Source organism: Symphalangus syndactylus, chromosome 18 (assembly GCF_028878055.3).
Source record: "Symphalangus syndactylus isolate Jambi chromosome 18, NHGRI_mSymSyn1-v2.1_pri, whole genome shotgun sequence".
Classification (NCBI taxonomy): Eukaryota; Metazoa; Chordata; class Mammalia; order Primates; family Hylobatidae; genus Symphalangus; species Symphalangus syndactylus.
The window spans coordinates 80,091,416-80,117,834 of NC_072440.2; the positions used below are offsets into that span (position 1 = coordinate 80,091,416).

The 26,419-nt window shown below is 46.0% G+C and overlaps 1 protein-coding gene across 5 annotated transcripts in view; it reads right to left on the minus strand.

Annotated features, from left to right (window-relative positions):
- Positions 1-7,038, minus strand: part of SPAST (spastin) — a 90,440-nt gene extending 83,402 nt beyond the window's left edge. The window contains exon 1 of one of the 5 annotated variants that reach the window (XM_055253552.2): positions 6,336-7,038. In XM_055253552.2, the coding sequence (XP_055109527.1) occupies positions 6,336-6,750 (415 nt within the window). In that variant the 5' untranslated portion in view covers positions 6,751-7,038. The remainder of the gene's footprint in view (positions 1-6,335) is intronic. The other 4 variants (XM_055253551.2, XM_055253553.2, XM_055253550.2 and 1 more) reach the window with 4 other exon arrangements.
- Between the last annotated feature and the right edge of the window lie 19,381 nt (positions 7,039-26,419).

Genomic DNA, 26,419 nt, shown 5'->3' on the forward strand with positions numbered 1-26,419 from the left:
ACCACATTTATACAAGATTTCATGGCGGGGCACGGTGGCTCACACCTGTAATCCCAGCACTTTGGGAGGCCAAGGCGGGCGGATCACGAGGTCAGGAGATCGAGACCATCCTGACTAACATGGTGAAACCCTGTCTCTACTAAAAATACAACAAAAATTAGCCGGGCGTGGTGGCAGGCGCCTGTAGTCCCAGCTACACAGGAGGCTGAGGCAGGAGAATGGCGTAAACCCGGGAGGTGGAGCTTGCAGTGAGCCAAGATCGCACCACTGCACTCCAGCCTGGGCGACAGAGCAAGACTCCATCTCAAAAAAAAAAAAAAAAAAAAAAAAAGATTTCATTAAAAAGATTTAATTTGGCATTTAACATTTCAAGGTACGAAATGTTTCAATTAATTAACACTACTACATTTGACACCATTTCACTGAATCAAATAAATTAGTTAAATTAGAAGATAAATCGGCCAGGCGTGGTGGCTCACACCTGTAATCCCAACACTTTGGGAGGCCGAGGCGGGCAGATCACAAGGTCCGGAGATCGAGACCGTCCTGGCTAACACGGTGAAACCCCGTCCCTACTAAAAAATACAAAAAAAATTAGCCGGGCGTGGTGGCGGGCGCCTGTAGTCCCAGCTACTCAGGAGGCTGAGGCAGGAAAATGGCGTGAACCCAGGAGGTGGAGCTTGCAGTGAGCTGAGATCTCGCCACTGCACTCCAGCCTGGGTGACAGAGCGAGACTCTGTCTCAAAAAAGAAAAAAAAAAAAAGATAAGTCATGTTGCCAAGGGAATGGCAGTGCATGATATTACCAGCTCCTTAGTAGTTAACCACAGAGTTAGGAAACCTTTGAAGAGACTGCCTATTCAACTCGTTTCTATTTGATCATATAGATTTTGAAGCAGTGAGAAAAAGGAAGAATTAAATTCTCTTGGAACTAAGGTTTGTGTTGTCAAGGACGGCCAAGAGGCAGACTTCAAAAGTGCACTCTCTTTCAACCACTAGATTAAGGCTAAAGTACAAAAATATTCAATCTCCTAAAGAAAAAATTTAAGATAGAAAAGAACCATAACAATATAAACTGTTTTTTTTTTTTTTTTTTTTTTTTTGAGAGATGTAGTCTTGCTCTGTCGCCCAGGCTAGAGAGAAGTGACGTGATCTTGGCCCACTGCAATCTCCACCTCTGGGGTTCAAGCAATTGTCCTTCCTCAGCGTCCCAAGTACCTGGGACTACAGGCGTGCACCACTATGCCCAGCTAATTTTTGTATTTTTAGTAGAGACGGGGTTTCACTAATATGTTGGCCAGGCTGGTCACAAACTTCTGACCACAAGTGATCCGCCTGCCTCGGCCTCCCAAAGTGCTAGGATTACAGGCATGGGCCACTGCACCCGGCTTGAGCCACCACGCCCAGCCTTTTTTTTTTTTTTTTTTTTTGATGGATTCTCACTCTTCTCACCCAGGCAGGAGTGCAATGGTGAGATCTCAGCTCACTGCAACCTCCACCTCCTGGGTTCAAGCGATTCTCCTGCCTCACCCTCCTGAGTAGTTGGGCTTACACACACCCGCCACCACATCCAGCTAAAGTTTTACTTAATTTTTAAAGGAAAATGAATCTGTAAGTAATCTGTTTCAGTCTGAACTAATTTAATTTGGCATATTATGGCATCAGTTGTTGAACTAAAATCAAACTAAAGACCTGTCAGGCTGGGCACGGTGGCTCACACCTGTAATCCTAGCAGTTTGTGAGGCCAAGGCGAGCAGATCACTTGAGGCCAGGAGTTCGAGAACAGCCTGGCCAACATGGTGAAATGCCGTCTCTACTAAAAATACAAAAATTGGCTGGGTGTGGGGTGGCACATGCCTGTAATCCCAGTTACTGCGGAGGCTGAGGCAGGAGAATTGCTTGAACCTAGGAGGTGGAGGTTGTAGTGAGCTGAGATTGCGCCGCCATTGCACTCCAGCCTGGGTGAAGAAGCAAAACTCTGTCTCAAAAAAAAAAAAAAAAAAAAAAAGCTGTCAACAGTCCATTCTGATGTCCACATTAGAAATCAAAATATGTGCCGGGCGCAGTGGCTCACACCTGTAATCCCAGCACTTTGGAGGCCGAGGCGCGCGGATCACGAGGTCAGGAGATCGAGACCATCCTGGCTAACACGGTGAAACCCTGTGTCCACTAAAAATACAAAAAATTAGCTGGGCCTGGTGGCGGGCACCTGTAGTCCCAGCTACTCAGGAAGCTGAGGCAGGAGAATGGCGTGAACCCAGGAGGCAGAGCTAGCAGTGAGCCGAGATCGTGCCACTGCACTCTAGCCTGGGCGACAAAGCAAGACTCTGTCTCAAAAAAAAAAAAAAAAAAAAAAAAAAAAAAAAAAAAAAGAAATCAAAATATGAAGAAAGAGTTGTGAACAGAAACATTATCAGTAGAAAGAGTATGAAATATGCATTACACAGATCACTGAGAATATTGTTGAAATTTCTCCAGCCTGGCCAATATAACAAGACCCTATCTCTAGCAAAAAAAAAAAAAAAGGAGGATCACTTGAGCCTAGGAAAGAGCCTTGAGGCTGCAGTGAGCTATGATCACATTCCACTCCAGCTTGGGTAAGAGAGTGAAACACTGTCTCTAAAATAAATTAAATAATTATTTTTATATATTTAATATATCCAACTGAAAAATAAAAATGTTTAGGAGGATTTAAGTATAATAGATATATTCATATATGTGATACTCAAATAATTAAGTCACCAGCCTGAGACCTGAGGTCTGAATTCTATTTCTTCCACTTATTCCTCACATGGAACTGCTATTTCTTCAAATCTAAGAGCTCAGGGTCTTTTATTTTTCATGCCTAGGTTTTCCTTAATTTCTCCTTTTATCCTACCTCCCAACTCCCATCAACCCAAGTGTTAACTAAAATTTCCTTGTGGTCGGGCACAGCAGCTCACACCTGTAATCCCAGCACTTTGGGAGGCCAAGGAGGGCGGTTCACTTGAGGTCAGCAGTTCGAAACCAGCCTGGCCAACATGGTGGAACCCCATCTCTACTAAAAATACAAAAATTAGCTCGGCGTGGTGGTGTACACCTGTAATCCTAGCTGCTCGGGAGGCTGAGGCAGGAGAATCGCTTGAATCCGGGAGGCAGAGGTTGCAGTGAGCCAAGATCATACCACTGCACTCCAGCCTGGGCAACTGAGCGAGACACCGTCTCAAAAATAAATAGATAAATAAAATTTCCTTGCATGTTCTGACTTTCTCTTCCTGAATAAAACAATTAAAACAGTTTTTTCTGTTTTTTTTTGTTTTTTGAGACAGAGTCTCACTCCTGTCACCCAGTTCGGAGTGCAGTTGCACGATCTCGGCTCATTGCAGCCTGAACAACCTGAGCTCAAGTGATCCTCCTACCTCGGCCCCCCAAGTAGCTGGGACTACAGACATGTGCCACTGTGCCTAGCTAATTTTTGTATTTTTCACAGAGACAGGGTTTCACTATGTTGCCCAGGCTGGTCTCAAACTCCTGGCTCAAGCAATCCACCCACCTCGGCCTCCCAAAGTGCTGGAATTACAGGCGTGAGCCACCGTGCCCAGCAAAAAATGATCTACTTTTCTTTTTCAAGACAGGGTCTTGCTCTGCCGCCCAGGCTGGAGTGTAATGGCATGATCTCGGCTCACTGCAACCTCCACCTTCCAGGTTCAAGCAATTCTCCTGCCTCAGCCTCCCGAGTAGCTGGGACTACAGGCATGTGTCACCACGCCCGGCTAATTTTTGTATTCTTAGTACAGACAGGATTTCACCTTGTTGGCCAGGATGGTCTCAAACTCTTGATCTCACGATCCACCTGCCTCGGCCTCCCAAAGTGTTGGGATTACAGGCGTGAGCCACCGTGACCGGCCCAAAAAATGATCTACTCTTAAACCTGCTCCTCTATTCTAAAACTTTGCAACCGTTTTCATTCTCCCGAAGGGATCCTGGATGTCCTTAAGAGGTGATAAAGAATGGAGCTTGCTGGGCGGGCGCAGTGGCTGACACCTGTAATTCAAGCACTTGGAAGGTTGAGGCAGGCAGATCACCTGAGGTCAGGAGTTTGTGACCAGTCTGGCCAACATGGTGAAACACCGTCTCTACTAAAAATGCAAAAAATTAGCCAGCCGTGGTAGGGCGCACCTGTGGTTCCAGCTACTCGGGAGACTGAGGCAGGAGAATCGCCTGCGTCTGGGAGGCAGAGGTTGCAGTAAGCTGGTATCACGCCACTGCACTCCAGTCTGGGTGTCAGAGGGAGACTCCGTCTCAAAAAAAAAAAAAAAAAAAAAAAAATTGGGGCAGTTAACAAAAAATTTCCTTCTACAAACACATAGTATTCTTAAATGTTAACTCCCTCCTTGACCTCTCTTAACCATCACTCTTTCCTTACTGTCCAAAACAACGAATACCTGCCTCTTTCCTTATATCCTACTTCCCACTCCCAGGCCCCACAAAGGAAATAGGTTTCAACAAGATTGAAATTCTAGAACAGTTTTTGGAGTTGGTAGTAGAGAGAGACACTATGAATGAAGTGCAGATTGCTCCTGTTTTCACCAATGGACAATGCAAGTAAGTATCTAATTGAGGTGTGGTAGAAAAGTAGGTGTTTTTAGCAGAGGGAGAAGCAAGATCTCAGCATACTGGAAGTAAGGATAAAAGGGGAAAACTGTAAAAGTTAGACTTCTCCTAATTTCACTTATTTTCCATAAAAAATATTTCATTATTAGCATAGGTTTGGAATGACCTGCTTTACCTTTTGAGCCTCATTTTCTTCTCTAAAATGCTGATACCAATAATACCTTCATCTCACAGAGTTATTGTGAGGATTAAATAACACTTTTCATGGTCTGGGATGGTTGCTATTTTTTTTAAAAAAGAAAAAAGAAGGCCGGGCGCGGTGGCTCACGCTTGTAATCCCAGCACTTTGGGAGGCCGAGGCGGGTGGATCACGAGGTCAGGAGATCGAGACCACGGTGAAACCCCGTCTCTACTAAAAATACAAAAAATTAGCCGGGCGTGGTGGCGGGCGCCTGTAGTCCCAGCTACTCGGAGAGGCTGAGGCAGGAGAATGGCATGAACCCGGGAGGCGGAGTTTGCAGTGAGCCGAGATTGTGCCACTGCACTCCAGCCTGGGTGACACAGCAAGACTCCGTCTCAAAAAAAAAAAAAAAAGAAAAAGAAAAAAGATAACACACGCAAAGCTAATAGCACAATGCCTGGCAAATATAATAAAAAATGTTAGCTTAAGGCCAAGCGTGGTGGCTCATGCCTGTAATACCAGCACTTTGGGAGGCCGAGGCGAGCTGATCCCGAGGTCAGGAGATGCAGACCATCCTGGCCAACATGGTGAAATCCCGACTCTACTAAAAACACAAAAATTTGCCGGGCGTGGTGGTGAGTGCCTGTAATCCCAGCTACTCGGGAGGCTGAGGCAGGAGAATCGCTTGAACCAGGGAGTCGGAGGCTGCAGTGAGCCGAGATTGCACCATTGCACTCCAGCCCGGGCAACAGGGCGAGACTCCGTCTCAAAAAAAAAAAAAAAAAGTTAGCTTAAAAGAAACCCGAAAGATGAAGTATCCTTGCTTTCATTCAGAAACATACACAGTTGTTTTAGGTTTTATTGTAAAGTGGTATGTTTAAGTTTATGCAATTCATTCATCAAACATTTCAACTTGGAAATTAAAGGCTACTTTGGAATACTGCTTTAATTAAAATCAAAGCAACCGGGGGAAAAGTTTTATGCTAAATATAACTTCATTGAAAAAGTATTCAGGAATCGTTGTACTGATAAAATGATTATCTTGATTAAAATGATGCAAATTCAACTGCAGTCATATGCAGCTATTTCTTTCAAAATTGTCACCATTTGTTCTTTTTTTCTAACACTACAGTACTCTGCTTTCATTAAAAGCCAGTAATAAGGCACTGCTTCTTCAATATCAAAACCTTTTGGAAACCTTGGTTCAGAGGAAGCTGCACACTCTTCACAGTGCTAGAAAGGATCGGTGTGGTCACTCTAGGACAAATGTCACTGTCATCAACACGTCTGGGTGTCTCACAGTGACTTGGGTCATGCAGAAGTGTGGGGGAAGGCTGGTGTCTGAAACAAAGTCGACAGCTAAGGTGCCCAGAAAGGGGAGAGGCTTTGAGAATACTAGAAGATGAGGCTCTGACCTACGGGAAAGCAGTCTCCCGGGGCATACCAATTCCGGGGGTGCACCATCCCCTCCCGCAGGAAAAGGACGCAGGTGTTGCCCTCCCCCGGCGACCCCACCGCCTTCTTCCCGGCGCCGCCGCCCCCTCCCCCAGCCCCCTAGTTACCTTTCTCATCCTCATCGATGCGCAGGGCAATGGAGATGTACTCGAAGGCCTGTTTGTGGAAGACTCGGACGCGCTCGGCCTCGCCGCCCGGCACCGGCGCCGGGGCCGAGGCCGAGGCCGGTGCTGGCGCGGCCCCGGAGCTCCTCTTGGCTGCCATGAGGGCGCGGGAGAAGCGCTGGCAGAGCCACACGAAGAGGAGCCCCAGGTGGAAGGCGACCAAACGCAGCAGCGCGAAGCCTACAAACAGCGGGTAGGAGAAATAGTACAGGTTCCGCTTATGCGGCGACTCGGGCGGAGGGGCCGGCCCGGCGGCGGGAGGGGCGGGGGCCAGGCAAGGGGGCGGAGGCCTGGGAGGCACCGGGTTGCTGGCGCCACCGGAGCCTTTCTTCTTCCCTCGTCCACCCGGAGAATTCATTCACAGCTCTCACTGCCGCCGCCGCCATAACCCGCCTCCCGCTGACCGACGGGAACCAAGCGACGGCGGCAGCCACTGCTACGGCGGGGGCCACAGACCCCCGTGTGCCCGCCGGTCTCAGGAGCTCCGCACCGCCGCACGCTGCCCGCCGGCCCCGCCCCTTTCTCCTTCCTCGGCCAGGAGCACAACCCCTTCTCCTGCAGTCGGTGGCTCCGGCCCCTCCCTTCCTGCCGCTGCCCTCTCCGCCGCCTGGTGGCTCCCAACGGCGGCCGCGCACGCGCACGTCTTCCCGTATTTTTCTCCGGCGCGCGCGCGCTCGGCGCGTCTTTGTTGACGGGGGCTCCTGTACGCGTGTGCGGCGCCCGCCTCTCAGCCTTCCCCCCTCAACTACAGTTCCCAATGTGCAGTTCGGCTCACGTCGGCAGCCCTGGAGAGCTCCTGCCAGGAAGCCTTGATAATCGATCCACGGAATGGGGAATTGCGGCTTGGGGTCGCTCTGCTGGTTCGCTAGGCTCCTGTCTCAGTGTCATCGTTTTCTTAGATTTCTTTCATCTTTTTCTGCCAGGCGACCTAAGTCTTCTCCGAAGGATAATTGGCCCATCTCAGAAGCAATGGATATCAATCTGGTAATTAAATTAGCCAGGCGTGGGGGCGCGCGCCTGTAGTCCCAGCTAGTTGGAAGGCTGAGGCCGGAGAATTGCTTGAACTCGGGAGGCAGAGGCTGCAAGTGAGCTGAGATCGCGCCACTGCACTCCAGCCTGGGCGACAGAGCGAGACTCCGTCTCCAGAAACAATAAAATAAAAATTTAAAATCTGGGAATTATTTGAGAGGAAAGCAATTGTGAAGATAGAAACTTCAGGTCACTGCAAACAACAGCAACAAAAATGTTAGCTCAGTGTGATGAGATCAACGAACCCAGGGGTTTAACTAAATTAGTGCATATTTAGATGTCTAATATGAAAGATAATTTATTTGAATAAGGGAAATCTTAGGTTTTGCATAGTAACCATCCCATAGTTTAGTGAAGAATCTACACTTTTTTTTTTAATCTACTCAGCATCCCTTCCTTTGGGAAACTATCTGCTTGTCTCTGCTCCCTGTATTCTAATGAGCTGCAAGCAAAGAACCCAGGCCGCAAAGGTGGAAGCAAACACTAGGTCAGTCAGACTCTCCTGGGACCTGGAATCTTGGCTGGAGACCCACCGAATAGAAAGTAACTGGAATCGAGTGCTCTTAAGAGCGGGTTTATCAATGCATCACATTGAACTCCCCCAGAGCTGCTGGGTTCCTGACTGGTCACTTGGTTATGTAACCTATCCAATACACTAATCAGTCTGTTTCTCTATTTCTCTCTTCCTCTCTCCTTTCCCCCTTCCTTCCTTTCGTCTTTTCCTCTCTCTCCCTCTCTCTCTATCTCCACATCTTTTTTCTCTTCTCTTTCTCTTTTTACTTGAGTTAGCCATAATTATTTCTTGTTTCCTAAAACTAAGGAAGCCTAACTGATACAAAGACTCCGTTATTTACAATGTGAGGTTTACAAATGCCCCATGAGAGCTTCCAGCTTCCAAGAATCTCCACATTCTGCAACAGCTTTATTTTTTTATTTTTTGGACAGGGTTTCGTTTCACTCTATTGCCCAGGCTGGAGTGCAGTGGCGCAAACAACATGACTCACTGCAACCTCCACCTCCCTGGCTCAGGTGATCCTTCTACCTCAGCCTCCCGAGTAGCTGGGATCACAGGCACACGCCACTGGGCCCAACTAATTTTTGTATTTATAGAGCCAGGGTTTCACCATGTTGCCCAGGCTGGTCTCCAACTCCTGGGCTCAAGCAATCCGCCTGCCTCAGCCTTCCAAAGTGCTGGGATTACAGGCATGAGCCACCCCATCGCGCCCCCAGCTAATTTTTTTACTTTTTTGTTGAGACAGGGTCTTGCTGTGTTTCCCAGATTGGTCTTGAATTCCTGGGCTCAAGCAGTCTGCCCACCTCGGCCTCCCAAAGTGCTGGGATTACAGGCATGAGCCACAGCACCAGCCAATTTTACTTAATTATTCCCCACCAATAGTGCCCTACAAATGTCACAGGCTATTGCAAAAATGACCTACTCCCTGTTTCCCTCTTATTGCTCCCCCTTCTCTGTGCTTATGCTAGATCCTCCTTCTGAAATGCCCTCTTTCGGCTGGGTGCGGTGGCTCACGCCTGTAATCCCAGAACTTTGGGAGCCGAGGCAAGCAGATCACCGGAGGTCAGGAGTTCGAGACTAGCCTGGCCAACATGGCAAAACTCCATCTATACTAAAAATACAAAAGTTAGACAGGTGCATTCCTGTGGTGGTGGTGCATTCCTGTAATCCCAACTACTGGGAGGCTGAGGCAGGAGAATCACTTGAACCTGGGAGGCTGAGGCTGCAGTGAGCCGAGATCATGCCAACGCACTGCAGCCTGGGCGACAGAGTAAGACTCTGTCTCAAAAACAAACAACAACAAAAAAATTTTTTTAATGAAATGCCTTCTTTTAAATCTGATTCAGGGCCTGGCGCGGTGGCTCACACCTGTAATCCCAACACTTCAGGAGGCTGAGGCAGGCGGATCACCTGAGGTCAGGAGTTCAAGACCAGCCTGACCAACATGGAGAAACCCTGTCTCTATTAAAAATACAAAATTAGCCAGGCGTGGTGGCGCATGCCTGTAATCCTAGCTACTCGGGAGGCTGAGGCAGGAGAATCGCTTGAACCCAGGAAGTGGAGGTTGCAGTGAGCCAAGATAGTGCCATTGCACTCCAGCCAAGAGTGAACAGCCAAGGCAGCAAGAGTGAAACTCCATCTCAAAAAAAAAAAAATTACATTTATACATATATCATGTAAACAAGAAGTGTATTATTTAAATGCACAATTTAAAGAAAAATAGTAAGCAGCATTCCATTTAAGAAAAATGAATGTAACCAACTCCTCGAAGCACTCTGTGAGCTCCTCCCTAATCTCAATGTCTTGTCTCTTCCTCTAGAGGAAGCCACTATCCTGAATTTTATATTAATCATTCTAGTGTCTCATTTTAGTTTGCAGTGTATTTATGTATTTCTAAACAATGCGTTGTATGATTTTGCCTCACTTTGACTTTATGGAAACGTAATCATATTTCAAGTATCCCTTGTTTGCTTTCCCTCCTCAAAATTTTTAAAATTTCATTTATTTTATTTTAAGAAAATAGAGATGGAGTCTCACTGTTGCCCAGGTTGGTCTCGAACCCCTGGGCTCAAGTAATCCTCTTGTCTTGGTCTCCCAAAGTGCTGGGATTACAGGCATGAGCCGCTATGCCTGGCTACCTACTCAATAATTCAGTGTTGAAATTCTTCCCTGTTGATTTCTATAACTGTGGTACATTTTCACTGCTATATAGTATTCCATTATATGAATTTACCACAACCTATTTTACTGTTCAACTATTGATGGATATTTAGTTTGGTGCCAGTTTTTTTCTTAAGTAACTGTCTTCCCTGTTACCCCTCTGGTCTTTATAACTAAAGAAAGTAACTTACTTTCTAACTTAGCCAAGATAGGGCCCAATAGTAGAATGGTTAAATGGTCCTAGAGTCAGACTGGTTGCATTTAAATCTGTGTTCCATCACTTTTGGTGATCTTGGATGAGTTACTCAGCTTCCACATCTACAACATAACACTAGAGTAGTAAACAGTGCCTGGAATCAAGTTGATACTTGATTATTTTTTATTTTTTGTTTATTTAAAATACTTTTTAAATTATTTATTTTTTATTTTAAAAGTTCTTTTATAGAGACAAGGTCTCTCTCACCATATTGCCCAAGCCGGTTTTGAACTCCAGCCCTCAAGCAATCCTCCCACTTCAGCCTTCCAAAGTGCCAGGATTACAGGCATGAGCCACCATGTTCAGTTTATTTCTATTTTTATTTTATTTTTTACTCACCATGTTACTAACAAGGAAGTTTGTTGGTTTTTTGTTTTTGTTTTTGTTTTTGAGACAAGGTCTCACTCTGTCACCCAAGCTGGAGTACAGTGGCGCCATCATAGCTCACTGCAGCCTTGACCTCCCTGGCTCAAACCACCCTCTTGCCTCAGCCTCCTGAGTAATTGGGACTGCAGGCGTGCACCACCATGCTGGGTTAATTTTTTTAAATTTATTTATTTTTTAAGATGGAGTCTCACTCTGCTGCCAGACTGGAGTGCAGTGGCGCGATCTCGGCTCACTGCAACCTCTGACTCCCTGGTTCAAGCGATTCTCGGGCCTCAGCCTCCCGAGTAGCTGGGATTACAGGCATGTGTCACCATGCCCAGCTAATTTTGTATTTTTAATAGAGATAGGGTTTCTCCATGTTGTCCAGGAGGGTCTTGATCTCCTGACCTTGTGATCCTCCCACCTCGGCCTACCAAAGTTCTGGGATTACAGGCGTGAGCCACTGCACCTGTCCAAATTTTTTGTTTTGTAGCTGAGATGAGGTCTCACTATGTTGCCCCAGATGGTCTTGAATTCCTGAGCTCAAGTGATCCACTCACCTTGACCTCCCAAAATGCTGGGATTACAGGCATGAGCCACTATGCTTGTCCATGAGGAAGATAGTTTTTGAATAAAGAATGGTTCTCCGACATTTCCTCTATACTTTGACTATAATCTAGCTAATATAGACTATTGGTCTGTACCTACTTTGCTCTCTTCCAGGACGACAATTACTCTCCTGTCATTTTTCATTCACTTAGAATGGCCTCTTCTCCTACTTCCACTGTCAAAGTCCTTCAAGATTTACCTCTAATGTTTTTTTTTTTCTTCGAGACTGAGTCTCACTCTGTCACCCAGGCTGGAGTGCCATGGCGTGCTCTCAGCTCACTGCAACCTCCGCCTCCCATGTTCAAGCGGTTCTCCTGCCTCAGCCTCCTGAGTAGCTGTGACTACAGGTGCGTGCCACCACGCCCGGCTAGTTTCTTGTATTTTCAGTAGAGACGGGTTCCCCGTGTTAGTCAGGATGGTCTCGAACTCCTGACCTCATGATCCACCTGCCTTGGCCTCCCAAAGTGCTGGGATTACAGGTGTGAGCCACCACATCCAGCTCTGTTATATTCTTGATAAATTATTCCATTATCACCTCCAGCAGAAATGATCTTGTTTTTCAGTTATGACAATATGGTTGTGTTACTCTATGGCTCTTATACTATATTGCCCTGCATGATGCTTATTTAAACACTTCATCACCTCTTGATATAGATTGTAAACTTACTGAAGGCAGTGGTCACACTTTATACATTTTGCTTCACTTTTTGCATCTAGCTTGACACCTTGCTTATGGTACTCATTTAATAAATATGCGTAATTTGAAAAACAATTCAAACATAATGATTGTGTTAGATTTCTGATGCTATATAATATACCACTCCAAAACTCACTGGCTTAAGATAGTAGACATTTATTTACACACAACTTTGTGACTCAGCAATTTGGGGTAAGTTCAGCTGTATGGTTCTTCTGATGGTCTTGCCTGTGGATCATTCCTGTGGTTGTAGTCATCTGATGGCTTGACTGAATGGCTGTATGGCCTAGCTAGCCTCATTCATATGTTCAGAGGTTGATTGTGGCTATTAGCTGGGACATATGTCTCTAGCAGGAGAGCCCTGACTTCTTTACATTGCATCTGGTTTCCAAGAGAGTGTGAGTGGAAGGTGTAAGTTCTCTCGAAACCTAAAATCCAAAGTTGCACAGTGTCATTTGTACTACATTCCATTGTCAAAGCAAGTCACAAGGCCAACTCTAGTGCAATATATGGGAAAATAAACTCCACATCTTGATAGAGAAGTAGCAAAGTCACATTGCAAAGGGGCATATATATGAGGATAGGAGGAATTGTTGTGGCCATCTTTGCAAGTAATTTAGCACAGTGATTATGTGTAGAATTTCCTTCTACCTCATGTTCAGATGGCAGCTTAAGCATCTCATTTAAGACAGCATTTCCCAACCATTTTGCTGAATTATAAAAACTTAATTAATATGCCTAAGGCTGGATGCTGTGGCTCACGCCTGTAATCCCAGCACTTTGGGAGGCCGAGACAGGTGGATCACTTGAGGTCAGGAGCTCAAGACCAGCCTGGCCAACATGGTGAAACCCCACCTCTACCAAAAATACAAAAAATTATCTGGGTGTGGTTGTGGCACGTGTCTGTGGTCCCAAATACTTGGGAGGCTGAGGCAGGAGAATCACTTGAACCTGGGAGGCAGATGTTGGAGTGAGCCAAGATCATGCCACTGCACTCCAGCTTGGGCGACAGAGTGAGACTCTGTCTCAAAAAAACAAAAAAACATGCTTAAGTTTAAGGAGAGAACAGCAGTGACAGTGATTATGATGACTACTACTACTTGCTAACATTTATTGAACCCATATTCTGAACTAAGTAGATGAACTTTTAGTGCCTTGTTAAAATATTGCTACTTCAGTTAAGCATTATTGTCTCTTTTTTTTCCCCCAAGACAGAGTCTCGCTCTGTCACCCAGACTAGAGTGTAGAGTGCAATGGGAAGATCACGGCTCACGGCACCCTCAACCTCTCGGGCTCAAGTGATCCTTCCACCTCAGCCTCCTGAGTAGCTGGCAACACAGGTGCACACCACCATGTTTGGCTAATTTTTGTATTTTGTTTAGAGATGAGGTCTTACCGTGTTGCACGGGCTGATCTCAAACTCCTAAGCTCAAGCTCAAGCGATCTGCTTCCTTTGGCCTCCCACAGTGCTGGGATTACATGTGTGAGCCACCTCATCTGGCCTCAGTTTTTTAAAATAAAGAATTTGGGGCTCTAAGAGTCTGTTATTTGCCCAACATCACATATTAGTTAATTACACATACTGCCTCAGTAATTTAAGGTAAAAATCTAGGATCTCAAGAATATTACATAGTCTGTTTCTTTTTTTTTTTTTTTTTGAGACGGAGTCTCGCTCTGTCGCCCAGGCTGGAGTGCAGTGGCGCGCTCTCGGCTCACTGCAAGCTCCACCTCCCGGGTTCATGCCATTCTCCTGCCTCAGCCTCTCCGAGTAGCTGGGACTACAGGCGCCCGCCACTACGCCCGGCTAATTTTTTTGTATTTTTAGTAGAGACGGGGTTTCACCGTGGTCTTGATCTCCTGACCTTGTGATCCGCCCGCCTCGGCCTCCCAAAGTGCTGGGATTACAAGCGTGAGCCACCGCGCCTGGCCTTCTTTTTTTTTTTTTTGAGACGGAGTCTCGCTCTGTCACCCAGGCTGGAGTGCAGTGGTGCAGTCTCGACTCACTGCAAGCTCCGCCTCCCGGGTTAACGCCATTCTCCTGCCTCAGCCTCTCCAAGTAGCTGGGACTACAGGCGCCCGCCACCACGCCCGGCTAATTTTTTGTATTTTTAGTAGAGACGGGGTTTCACCGTGGTCTCGATCTCCTGACCTCGTGATCCTCCCACCTCGGCCTCCCAAAGTGCTGGGATTACAAGTGTGAGCCACCACGCCTGGCCTACATAGTCTGTTTCTATTTTAATTAAGAAATAAGTATATCGTTAGCCCCTGAAGCACAAGCGATGGGCTTTCATTCATGGGCATCATGTTGGGTTTCAGGCCTCTGGCCTCCCATTTACTGAGTCTCTGCTATCTGGTTGTACTTAATATTGACTGTGCTTTTCTGCACTTTTGCTCTTTTTTTGTATGGTAAAAATATGGGATTTAGAGTTAGAAGGACTGGGGTTGCTATTCTAGTTAATTCCTCTGTAAAAATTACGAAATTAAAGAGTACATCTAAAACCTCCATCATGATGCCTGCAACATGACAGAGCTCAATACATTTTGTTTTTGTCTCTTACATCTGTAATGCCATTTCAGATTTCTGACTCTACTGGAATCTCATTTTTTAGTGCTCTAAACTCACATCTTCTGCTGCTTGGAATTATATCTCAGTCTCAAGACTGTTGTGAATTAACATCTTCCTAAATTTGTGTCAAAAAAAAAACAGAGCTTTCAGACACATAGGTGCACACCTGAAGTCCCAGCTACTCAGGAGGATCACTTGAGATCAGGAATTGAAATCCAGCCTGGGTAACATAATGAGACCCTGTCTCTAAAAAAAAAAGAAGAAAAGTAAAGAAAGAAAAAAAAAATAGTGCCTTGTATTACCCTGGTCTTACAATGTGCCTAGATGAGATCCCAACCCTGCTAGCCATTCCACCTACAGTGTGAGAGCCTCCCAGTTTTCAGATTGTAAGAACTTTCAGGACGCTTAATCTTGAATGGAATCTGAGACAGTTTCACCAGGACAAAAAGAAGGAGCTAGGTACTGCGCTAACTAATCCAGGACATTCAGTCACTTTATCACTTTAACCTGTATTTATTTACCACAGTGCCTACCATCAAATAGTTTTTTTTGGATATTTTGGCCCTACTTGCCTTCTAAGGAACTCTTCAAACCTTCAATTCGAGAGATTCTAGATTTGAAGTATGGACCAATGACAGATATTAAGGACCTCTTTTCAACTAAAAAAATTAGTAAAAAAAAAAAAAAAAAAAAAAAAAAAGTGGCACGTGTAGAGTCCAGTGAGGAAATGGCTGATTTTGAAAAAGGCAGAAAACCTAAAATAAGAAAAACAAATTAAAAGATATGGTTGGAGGGGAGGGATGAGACAAGTAACAAGTGGGGAATTATTATCCAATCTCTGTATTAAGAAGGAAAAACATTGGGCCTGGTGCAGTGGCTCACGCCTGTAATCCCAGCACTTTGGGAGGCCGAGGCAGGTGGATCACGAGGTCAGGAGATAGAGACCATCCTGCCTAATATGGTGAAACCCCGTCTCTACTAAAAATACAAAAAAATTAGCCAGGCGTGGTGGCGGGCGCCTGTAGTCCCAGCGACTCGGGAGGCTGAGGCAGGAGAATGGCGTGAACCTGGGAGGCGGAGCTTGCAGTGAGCCAAGACAGTGCCACTGCACTCCAGCCTGGGCGACAGAGCGAGACTCCGTATCCAAAAAAAAAAAAAAAAAGAACGAAAAACATAATTGTGAATGATTAGTAATCTCCTTGAATTGAGTCCACAATGTGGCACATATTATTCATTCATTTGTTCTATGAATAGATATTAAGAAACAGACAATATATCAGGCAATAAGTGGGGTGTCAGGATTAATAAGATGGAATTTATAGTTTAATGCAGTGGCCAAAACTTCCAATAGCAACAGTGGTCAGGCATATAACATATATGGGTTCCATGTGTGGGTTGTGTGGCATGCAAAAATGCATGTATGATATGAGGGATGGAAACTATGAGAAGCTAAAGAGTTCCATCCTGTAATTGAACAGGACGGCTGTTACTCAGCTCCCAGTGAGCTGATTTTTTTTTCTTTTTAAGACAACATCTCTCTGTCGTCCAGGCTGGAGTGCAGTGGCACAATCATGGCTCACTGCACCCTCAACCTCCAGGGCTGAAGTGGTCCTCCTGCCTCAGCCTCCTGAGTAGTTGGGACCACAAGTGCACACCACCATAGCCCAGCTAATTTTTATATGTTTCGTAGAGATGGGGTTTTACTGTGTTGGCCAGGCTGATCTCAAACTCTTGGGCTCAACCAATCCACTTACCCTAGCCTCCCAAAGCACTGGGATTATAGGCGTGAGCCACAGCACCCAGCTAGCTTCCACTGATTTTTGCCTTTCAGTAATGTGAAGCTTAACATTGCCAGATTTTTTTAATTTTTCAAGAGAAACCAGAATTCTAAATTTTTACGTGAAATCTATTGGCTAAGAGTTATTGGCTCAAAAATCATTGTTATTTTATTCTTTTTAGATACACGTTCTCCCTCTGTCAGCCAGGCTGAAGTGTGGTGTCAGAGTTATAGCTCACTGGGATCTCAAACTCCTGGGCTCAAGGGATCCTCCTGCCTCAGCTTTCAGGCCCAGCTCAAAATTTTATTTATTTATTTATTTATTTATTTATTTATTTATTTATTTTTGAGACGGAGTCTTGCTCTGTCACCCAGGCTGGAACACAGTGGCACAATCTTGGCTCACGGCAACCTCCGCCTCCTGAGTTCAAGCAATTCTCCTGCCTTAGCCTCCTATGTAGCTGGGACTACAGGTGCCTGCCACAAAGCCCGGCTACTTTTTGTATTTTTATTTATTTATTTATTTATTTATTTTTGAGATGGTGTCTCGCTCTTATTGCCCAGGCTGGAGGGCAGTGGCACGATCTTGGCTCACTGCAACCTCCACCTCCCAGGTACAAGCGATTCTCCTGCCTCAGCCTTCCCAGTAGCTGGGATTACAGGTGCCTGCCACCACACCCAGCTAATTTTTGTATTTTTAATAGAGACGAGGTTTCACCATGTTGGCCAGGCTGGTCTTGAACTCCTGACCTCAGGTGATCCACTTGCCTTGGCCTCCCAAAGTGTTGGGATTATAGACGTGAGCCACCGTGCCCGGCCTAATTTTTGTGTTTTTAGTAGCGACATGGTTTTACCATGTTGGCCTGGCTGGTCTTGAACTCCTGACCTGAAGTAGTCGGCCTGCCTTGGTCTCCCAAAGTGCTGGGATCACAGATATGGGCCACCGCACCTGGCCTCAAAATTTAAAAACAAACAGGCCGGGCGCTGTGGCTCACGCCTGTAATCCCAGCACTTTGGGAGGCCGAGACGGGCGGATCACGAGGTCAGGAGATCGAGACCATCCTGGCTAACACGGTGAAACCCCGTCTCCACTAAAAATACAAAAAAATTAGCCGGGCGCGGCGGCAGGCGCCTGTAGTCCCAGCTACTCGGGAGGCTGAGGCAGGAGAATGGCGTGAACCCGGGAGGCGGAGCTTGCAGTGAGCCGAGATCGCGCCACTGCACTCCAGCCTGGGGGAAAGAGCGAGACTCCGCCTCAAAAAAAAAAAAAAAAAAAAAAAAAAAAAAAAAAAAAAAAAAATTTAAAAACAAACAAACCAGGCCAGGTGCGGCAGCTCATGCCTGTAGTCCCAGCTACTCGGAAGATTGAGGCAGGAGGATCGCTTGAACCCGAAAGGTGGAGGTTGCAGTGAGCTGAGATCACGCCATTGCATTCCAGCCTGGGCAACAGAGCAAGACTCCATCTCGAAAATGGAATGGAATGGAATGATAAAATAAAATAAAATAACAAAACAACAAAACCAAAACTCTGAGTCACCAGTTTGAGATTTTCTAGTTTATGGAGGATTTGTTACTTCAGTGAAAATGTGAATGAGCTCATGGTTTTGAAATAGTAGGTGTAAGTATAAACTGTTACCTGACCTGCTCAATTTGATTAGCTATAATGCCAAGGAAACACAGCAGAGTCAGTTAGTATGAAACTTTAAATGAATGCCCTAGAATGGCAATCTAGATTACCAGAGGGTGTATTCAGTCAGCCTTCTAAATAAAATATTTAGGTATATAAATATAATCTTACATATCTATATTTATAGTGGACTCCAGCACGCATGAAAATCTATAGTGGGCTGGGCGAGGTGGCTCACACCTGTAATCCCAGCACTTTGGGAGGCCAAGGTGGGTGGATCACCTGAGGTCAAGAGTTGGATACCAGCCTGACCAACATGGAGAAACCCCATCTCTACTAAAAATACAAAATTAGCTGGGTGTGGTGGCGTATGCCTGTAATCCCAGCTACTCAGGAGGCTGAGGCAGGAGAATCACTTGAACCCGGGAGGTGGAGGTTGCAGTGAGCCGGGACTGCGCCATTGCACTCCAGCCTGGGCAACAAAAGAAAACTCCGTCTCAAAAAAAAAAAAAAAAATCTATACTGGACTCCAGCACACATGAAAAGCAGAGTAAGTGTTAGCACCAGGTAAATGCTGGGACACATAAAAGGAGTTGTCTGTTTTCAAAGGTAGTTGCTAGCAACCTTGGTGTTTTGGGAAAGACTCTTTTATTCTGAGACCTTCTATCTTCTCAGATACCCGTTTCTCCACTTACTCTCTTCATTAATGTTTCCATTTGTATTATGTTCCCCAGCCCTCCAATAGAGGATTTTTCCTTTGAGGCTTTGCTTAAAAATTTATTGTTGGTTCAATACTGTTCAAAAGATACCTACTACTTGGGAGGCTGAGGCAGAAGAACGGCTTGAACCCAGGAGGCAGAGGTTGCAGTGAGCCGAGATCGTGCCACTGCACTCCAGCCTGGCGACAGAGCAAGACTCTCTCAAAAAAAAAAAAAAAAAAAAAAATTGAGACAGGATCTCTCTCGCTCTGTCACCCAGGCTGGAGCACAGTAGCACAATCACAACTCACTACAGCCTCTACCTCCCGGGTTCAAGTGATCCTGTCATCTCAGCCTCCCGAGTAGCTGGGGCTACAGGCACTCGCCACCATGCCTGGCTACAATTTTTTTTGTTTTGTTTTGTTTTTAGTAGAGATGAGGTCTCGTGACGTTACTGAGGCTGGTCTAGAGCTCCTAAGTTCAAGTGATCCTCCTGCCTCAGCCTCCCCAAATGCTGAGATTACGGGTGTGAGCCACCATGCTCAGCCTGAACTTCTTCAGACTTTAGGGTCATTCATCTTAACCTTTAATCACTTACTATCTTGTATTGTTATTTAAATGTATCACATGTATGTGTTTGACGTAGCTGACCTAGAATACAAGTTTATGAGGGCAGGGACTGCAATTTATATTTACTCTAAACTTCCCAACAGTTTAGGATCCTCAACATCACCTCCACTTAGGTGATTCACTTCACTAGGAGTACTCACAGGACCCAATGTATTTATTTTTTGAGATGGAGCTTCACTCTGTCACCCAGGCTGGAGTGCAACGGCGCGATCTTGGCTCACTGCAACGTCCACCTCCCAGGTTCAAGCCATCCTCCTGCCTTGGCCTCCCAAGTAGCTGGAACTACAGGCACGCATCAACATGCCCGGCTAATTGTTGTATTTTTAGTAGAGACAGGGTTTCAGCATGTTGGTCAGGCCGGCCTCAAACTCCTGACCTCAAGTGATCTGCTAGACACAGCCTCCCAAATGCTGGGATTACAGGCATCAGCCACCGTGCCCCGCTAATTTTATACTGACAGCATTATTTAGTACAGCAAAAGGACACAAAGCAAAATCAGCGAAAGGAAAGGTGCATGGGACAAAGTCTGGAGGAAACCAGGTGCAAACAGGTTCCAAGAGTTTCCCCAGTGGTGTCAACAAAGGATATGCTTAATTCCTCCAGCAACAGGTTCAGAGGACGTGGGTAAAATGCTGTCTACCAGAAACACTCATCAGAAACTCAGTGCTTGGGCTTTTTGTTGGGACTAGTCATATAGGCACCCTCTGCCTAACACCTATCAAAATTCCAGACTCCTAGAAGGAAGGCGGGTGCTTTACATACACCATATTGTTTGTACAGCTTAGGTACAGTGAGCTACTCTTATTCAGGAAAAGTTTTGGCCGGGCACCTTGGTTTATACCTGTAATCCCAGAACTTTGAGAGGCTGAGGTGGGTGGATCGCTTGATTCCAGGAGTTCGAGACCAGCCTGGGCAACATGGTAAAACCACATCTCTACAAAAGATAGAAAAATTAGCCAGGTGGTGTGGGGCATGTGTGTAGTCCCAGATGCTGGAGAGGCTGAGGTGGGAGGATCAATTGAACCCAGGAAGTGGAGGCTGCAGTGAGCCTAGATCATGCCAGTTCACTCCAACCTGGGCAACGGAGTTAGACAATGTCTCAAAAAAATAAATAAATAAATAAAAGGAGGAAAAGTTTTATATCACTGTAGGAAACTATTATTGTTATTATTATTTTTGAGATGAGTCTCACTCTGTCACCTTAGCTGGAGTGCAGTGGCACGATCTCAACTCACTGCAACTTCCACCTTCCGAGTTCAAGCCATTCTCCTGCCTCAGCCTCCTGAGTGGCTGGGATTACAGGCACCTGCCACCACGCGCGGCTAATTTTTTTGTATTTTTAGTACAGATTGGGTTTCACCATCTTGGCCAGGCTGGTCTTGAACTCCTGACCTCATGATCCACCCGCCTCGGCCTCCCAAAGTGCTGGGAAACTATTATTTAAGTTTTCAGGCCGGGCGCGGTGGCTTATGCCTGTAATCTCAGCACTTTGGGAGGCTGAGGCAGGTGGATCATTAGGTCGGGAGATTAAGACCATCCTGGCTAACACGGTGAAACCCCGTCTCTACTGAAAATACAAGAAAATTAGCCGGGCATGGTGGCGGGCGCGTGTAGTCCCAGCTGCTGGGGAGGCTGAGACAAGAGAATGGCGTGAATCCAGGAGGCGGAGCTTGCAGTGAGCTGCGATTGCGCCATTGCACTCCAGCCTGGGCAACAGAGCAAGACTCCGTCTCAGGCTGGGCACGGTGGCTCAAGCTTGTAATCCCAGCACTTTGGGAGGCCGAGGCGGGCGGATCACGAGGTCAGGAGATCGAGACCACGGTGAAACCCCGTCTCTACTAAAAATACAAAAAATTAGCCAGGTGTGGTGGCGGGCGCCTGTAGTCCCAGCTACTCGGAGAGGCTGAGGCAGGAGAATTGCGTGAACCCGGGAGGCGGAGCTTGCAGTGAGCCGAGATTGCGCCACGGCACTCCAGCCTGGGCGACAGAGCGAGACTCCGTCTAAAAAAAAAAAAGACTCCGTCTCAAAACTCAGACACTAGCAGCCAAGGTCCAATTTTGCAAGCAGTCCTTTCCAAGGATAGCAGTCTTGGGCTTGCTGTGTTAACTCTTCTCTGCACACTCTCCATGAGGTCTCAACAAATAATAGATGTTTACTAAATGCTTTAGTAAAAGAAGAAAGACTGAACTCAGAGATTTTTTTTTTTTTGAGACGGAGTCTCACTGTGTCGCCCAGGCTGGAGTGCAGTGGCGTGATCTCGGCCCACTGCAACCTCCGCCTCCCGGGTTCAAGCGATTATCCTGCCTCAGCCTCCCGAGTAGCTGGGATTACAGGCGCCGGCCACCACACCCAGCTAATTTTTTGTATTTTTAGTAGAGCGGGGACGGGGGGAGGGGGGTGGGGGGGTGGTTTCACCAGGTTGGTCAGGCAGATCTCGAACTCCTGACCTCGTGATCTGCCCACCTCGGCCTCCCAAAGTGCTGGGATTACAGGCATGAGCCACCATACCCGGCCCAGATTTTTTTTTTTTTTTTTTTGAGAGGGAGTCTTGCTCTATTGCCCAGGCTGGAGTGCAGCAGCACTGTCTCGGCTCACTGCAAGCTCCGCCTCCTGGCTTCATGCCATTCTCCTGCCTCAGCCTCCCGAGTAGCTGGGACTACAGGCGCCCGCCACCACGCCCACCTAATTTTTTGTATTTTTAGTAGAGATGGGGTTTCACCGTGTTAGCCAGGATGGTCTCGATTTCCTGACCTCGTGATCTGCCAGCCTTGGCCTCCCAAAGTGCTGGGATTACAGGCATGAGCCACCGCGCCCGGCCCAGATATTTTTTAATACTATTATACAATGAATTAGATCCATTACTCACATAAATATTCTTCTCATTGATTTATGTGTTACTTATAATTTAAAAACCTACATATTTGGCTGGGCTCGGTGGCTCACGCCTGTAATCCCAGCACTTTGGGAGGCAGAGGTGGGCGGATCACCTGAGGTGGGGAGTTTCTGACCAGCCTGACCAACATGGAGAAACTCCGTCTCCACTAAAAGTACAAAATTAGCCTGGTGTAGTGGCACGGGCCTGTAATCCCAAATCAGGAGACTGAGGCAGGAGAATCGCTTGAACCCGGGAGGCGGAGGTTGCCGTGAGCTGAGATCGCGCCATTGCACTCTAGCCTGGGCAACAAGAGAGAAACTCCGTCTCAAAACAAACAAACAAACAAAAAAAAACAGGCCGGGCGCGGTGGCTCACACTTGTAATCCCAGCACTTTGGGAGGCCGAGGCGGGCGGATCACGAGGTCAGGAGATCGAGACCACAGTGAAACCCCGTCTCCACTAAAAATACAAAAAAAAAATTAGCCGGGCGTGGTGGCGGGCGCCTGTTGTCCCAGCTACTCGGAGAGGCTGAGGCAGGCGAATGGCGTGAACCTGGTAGGCGGAGCCTGCAGTGAGCCAAGACTGCGCCACTGCACTCCAGCCTGGGCGACAGAGCGAGACTCCGTCTCAAAAAAAAAAAAAAAAAAAACTACGTGTTTTCCAATTGAAGAAAATTTATCTAAATATTGTTACTCTTAATTTGAAAACAAATTGTGCTTTTGCTTAAAAAAAGTTTCAACAATCTAAATTTTATAAAAAGCAGATTTCTGCTCCCCATTTTCCCTCTCCACAGCTAACCATTATTAGTATTTTGGTATGACTAGGCACTGGTGGCACACGCCTGTGATCCCAGTACTTTAGGAAGGTGAGGTGGGCAGATTATATCAGCCCAGGAGTTTGAGACCAGCCTGGGCAACATGGTGAAACTGTGTCTCAAAAAAGAAAAAAAAAAGATTTTGGTATATATCATTTTAGAGTTTTTTCTAAGAACATACAAATAGATATGTACAAAAATATAATCTCGGCTTGGTGCGGTGGCTCACACTTGTAATTTCAGCACTTTGGGAGGCCAAGGCGGGTGGATCACCTGAGGTGAGGAGTTTGAGACCAGCCTGGCCAACATGGTCAAACCCTGTCTCTACTAAAAATACAAAAAAATTAGCCAGTTGTGGTGGCTCATGCCTGTAATCCCAGCACTTTAGGAGGCCAAGTCAGGCTGATCACGTGAGGTCAGGAGTTGGAGACCAGCCTGGCCAACATTGTGAAACCCTGTCTCTACTAAAAATACAAAATTAGCCGGCGTGGTGTCATGCACCTGTAATTCCAGCTACTCAGGAGGCTGAGGCAGGAGAATTGCTTGAACCCAGGAGGCAGATGTTGCAGTGAGCTGAGATCGAGCCATTGCACTTTAGCCTGGGCAAAAAGAGTGAGACTCCGTCTCAAAAAAAAAAAAAAAAAGATTTTCTTACAAGATCAATTTTTCACATAAAATTATGTTGTAAATGTCTTTTCATCTATTGATCTACTTGTTCTTTTCAATGCTTACACAGTATTCCATTGTACTGAGATACACAACTTAACCTATTCCTAATCTTTTTCTATTAAAATCTGTGGTATATATTTATAGTACAACATGGTAACTATAGCTAATAACAATGTATTATATACCTAAAAATTGTTAAGAGAGATTTTAGGTATTTTTACCACAAAAAATTATATTTGAGGTAACACTATGTTATTTAGGTTAATTTAGCCATTATTCAACATATATGTATTTCAAAACATCATTCTGTACACCATAAATATGTACAATTTTTGTCAATTAAGAAAATAAAAATAGTCCGGGCTAGGTGGCTCACACCTGTAATCCCAGCATTTTGGGAGGCTGAGGCAGATGGATCAGTTGAGGTCAGAAGTTCGAGACCAGCCTGGCCAACATGGCGAAACCCCATCTCTACTAAAAATACAAAATTAGCCAGGCATAGTGGAATGCATCTGTAATCCCAGCTACTTGGGAGGCTGAGGCGAGAGAATTGCTTGAACTTGGAAGATGGAGGTTGCAATGGGCATAGATTGTGCCACTACACTCCAGCCTGAGCAACAAAGCGAGACTCCCTCTCAAATAAATAAATACATAAATATAAATAAAAACTATGGTATAACAAATATATTTGTATCTTTGCATATTCGCAAAGGTATAAGAAATATATTTATATCTTTGTATATTTGCATAGGATAAAATTCTAGAAGTAGAATTATTGTGTTGAAGTGATAACTTCTGGGAACAGATTGTGAAGAAAGAGTAAAAATAATAGGCCGGGTGCAGTGGCTCATGCCTGTAATCCCAGCACTTTGGGAGGCTGAGGCAGGCGGATTGCCTGAGCTCAGGAGTTCAAGACCAGCCTGGGCAACATGGTGAAACCCCGTCTCTACTAAAATACAAAATTAGCCGGGCGTGGTGGCATGCGCCTATAGTCCCAGCTACTCGGGAGGCTGAGGCAGGAGAATTGCTTGAACCCGGGAAGTGGAAGTTGCAGTGAGCCAAGATAGCGCCACTGCACTCCAGCCTGGGCAACAGAGCGAGACTCCTCCATCTCTAAAAATAATAATAATAATAAATTTCATTTTAGTTCATCCCATTTATTGACTGATATATAATATTGTACATATCTGAGGGGTACATGTGATATTTTGACACTTTACTTGCGTACAGTGTGTAATGATCAAATCTGGGCAATTGAGATTTTATAGATATCAAGATATATTATAGATACCAAGTATTTATATTTTATTTTTATTTGTTTATTTATTTTTTGAGAGTCTTGCCTTGTCACCCAGGCTGGCGTGCAGTGGTGCGATCTCGGCTCACTGCAAACTCTGCCTCCCGGGCTCAAGCGATTCTCCTGCCTCAGCCTCCCGAGTAGCTAAGACTACAGGCTCATGCCACCATGGTCGGCTAAGTTTTGTATTTTTAGTAGAGACGGGGTTTCACCATGTTGACCGGGCTGGTCTCAGACTCCTGACCTCATGTGATCTGCCCGCCTCGGCCTCCCAAAGTGCTAGGATTACAGCATGAGCCACCATGCCCAGCATTTTTTTTTTTTTTTTGAGACAGGGTCTCACTGTGTCACCCAGGTTGGAGTGCAGTGGCATGAGGACAGCTCACTGCAGGCTTGACCTCCCAGGGCTCAAGAGACCCTCCCACCTCAGCCTCCCGGGTAGCTAGGACTACAGGACTGTGCCAGCATGCCTAGATAACTTTTTGTATTTTTTGTATAGAAGGAGTCTCATTTTGTGGCCCATGCTGGTCTCCGACTCCTGGGCCATGTTGCCCAGGTTGGTCTTGAGCTCTTGGCCTCGAGCGACCTGCCCACCTCAGCCTCTCAAAGTGCTGGGATTACAGGCATGAGCCACTGGACTCAGCCTTATAGGGGAACACATTTTAAACAACAGTCTTGTGTTAACATTGGATGGCAGAACATTAAAAAAAAATTTTTTTTGAGACGGAGTTTTTGCTCTGTTGCCCAGGCTAAAGTGCAGTGGTGCAATCTTGGCTCACTGCAACCTCTACCTCCTGGGTTCTAGCGATTCCCCTGCCTCAGCCTCCCAAGTAGCTGGGATTACAGGTGTGTGCCACCACACCCAACTAATTTTTGTAGTTTAAGTAGAGACGGGGTTTCACCATGTTGGCCAGGCTGCTCTCGAACTCCTGACCTCCAGTGATCCGCCCAGCTCGGCCTCCCAAAGTGCTGGGATTACAGGCATGAGCCACCATGCCTGGCCAGGTGGCATAACTATTAATCTCCATTTTACTGTCTGACTTTGTCTTTTTTTTTTTTTTTAAAGACATGGGATCTCACTATAGTGCTCAGGCTGATCTCTAACTATTGGGCTTAAGCGTTTCTCCCACCTTGGCCTCCCAAAGTGCTAGGGTTACAGAGGCATGAGCCACTGTTCCTGGCCTCTGACTTTGTCTTTTAAAAGGGAAATGGTTTCAATTTAAATTAATATGGAATGGCTTTGGGCAACCTAAAATTAAGAGATATCAAAGTTATATATTTTGCCTATCACTTAATAACCCATGACTTATTTATGAACATTAATTTAAGTGATAATAAATAATTTGGATTGAAAAGGAAAGCATAAAATCAACACGTTTAAAAACTGAAAATCACCACCACTGTGGCATGCACCTATAGTCCCAGCTATTTGGGAAACTGAG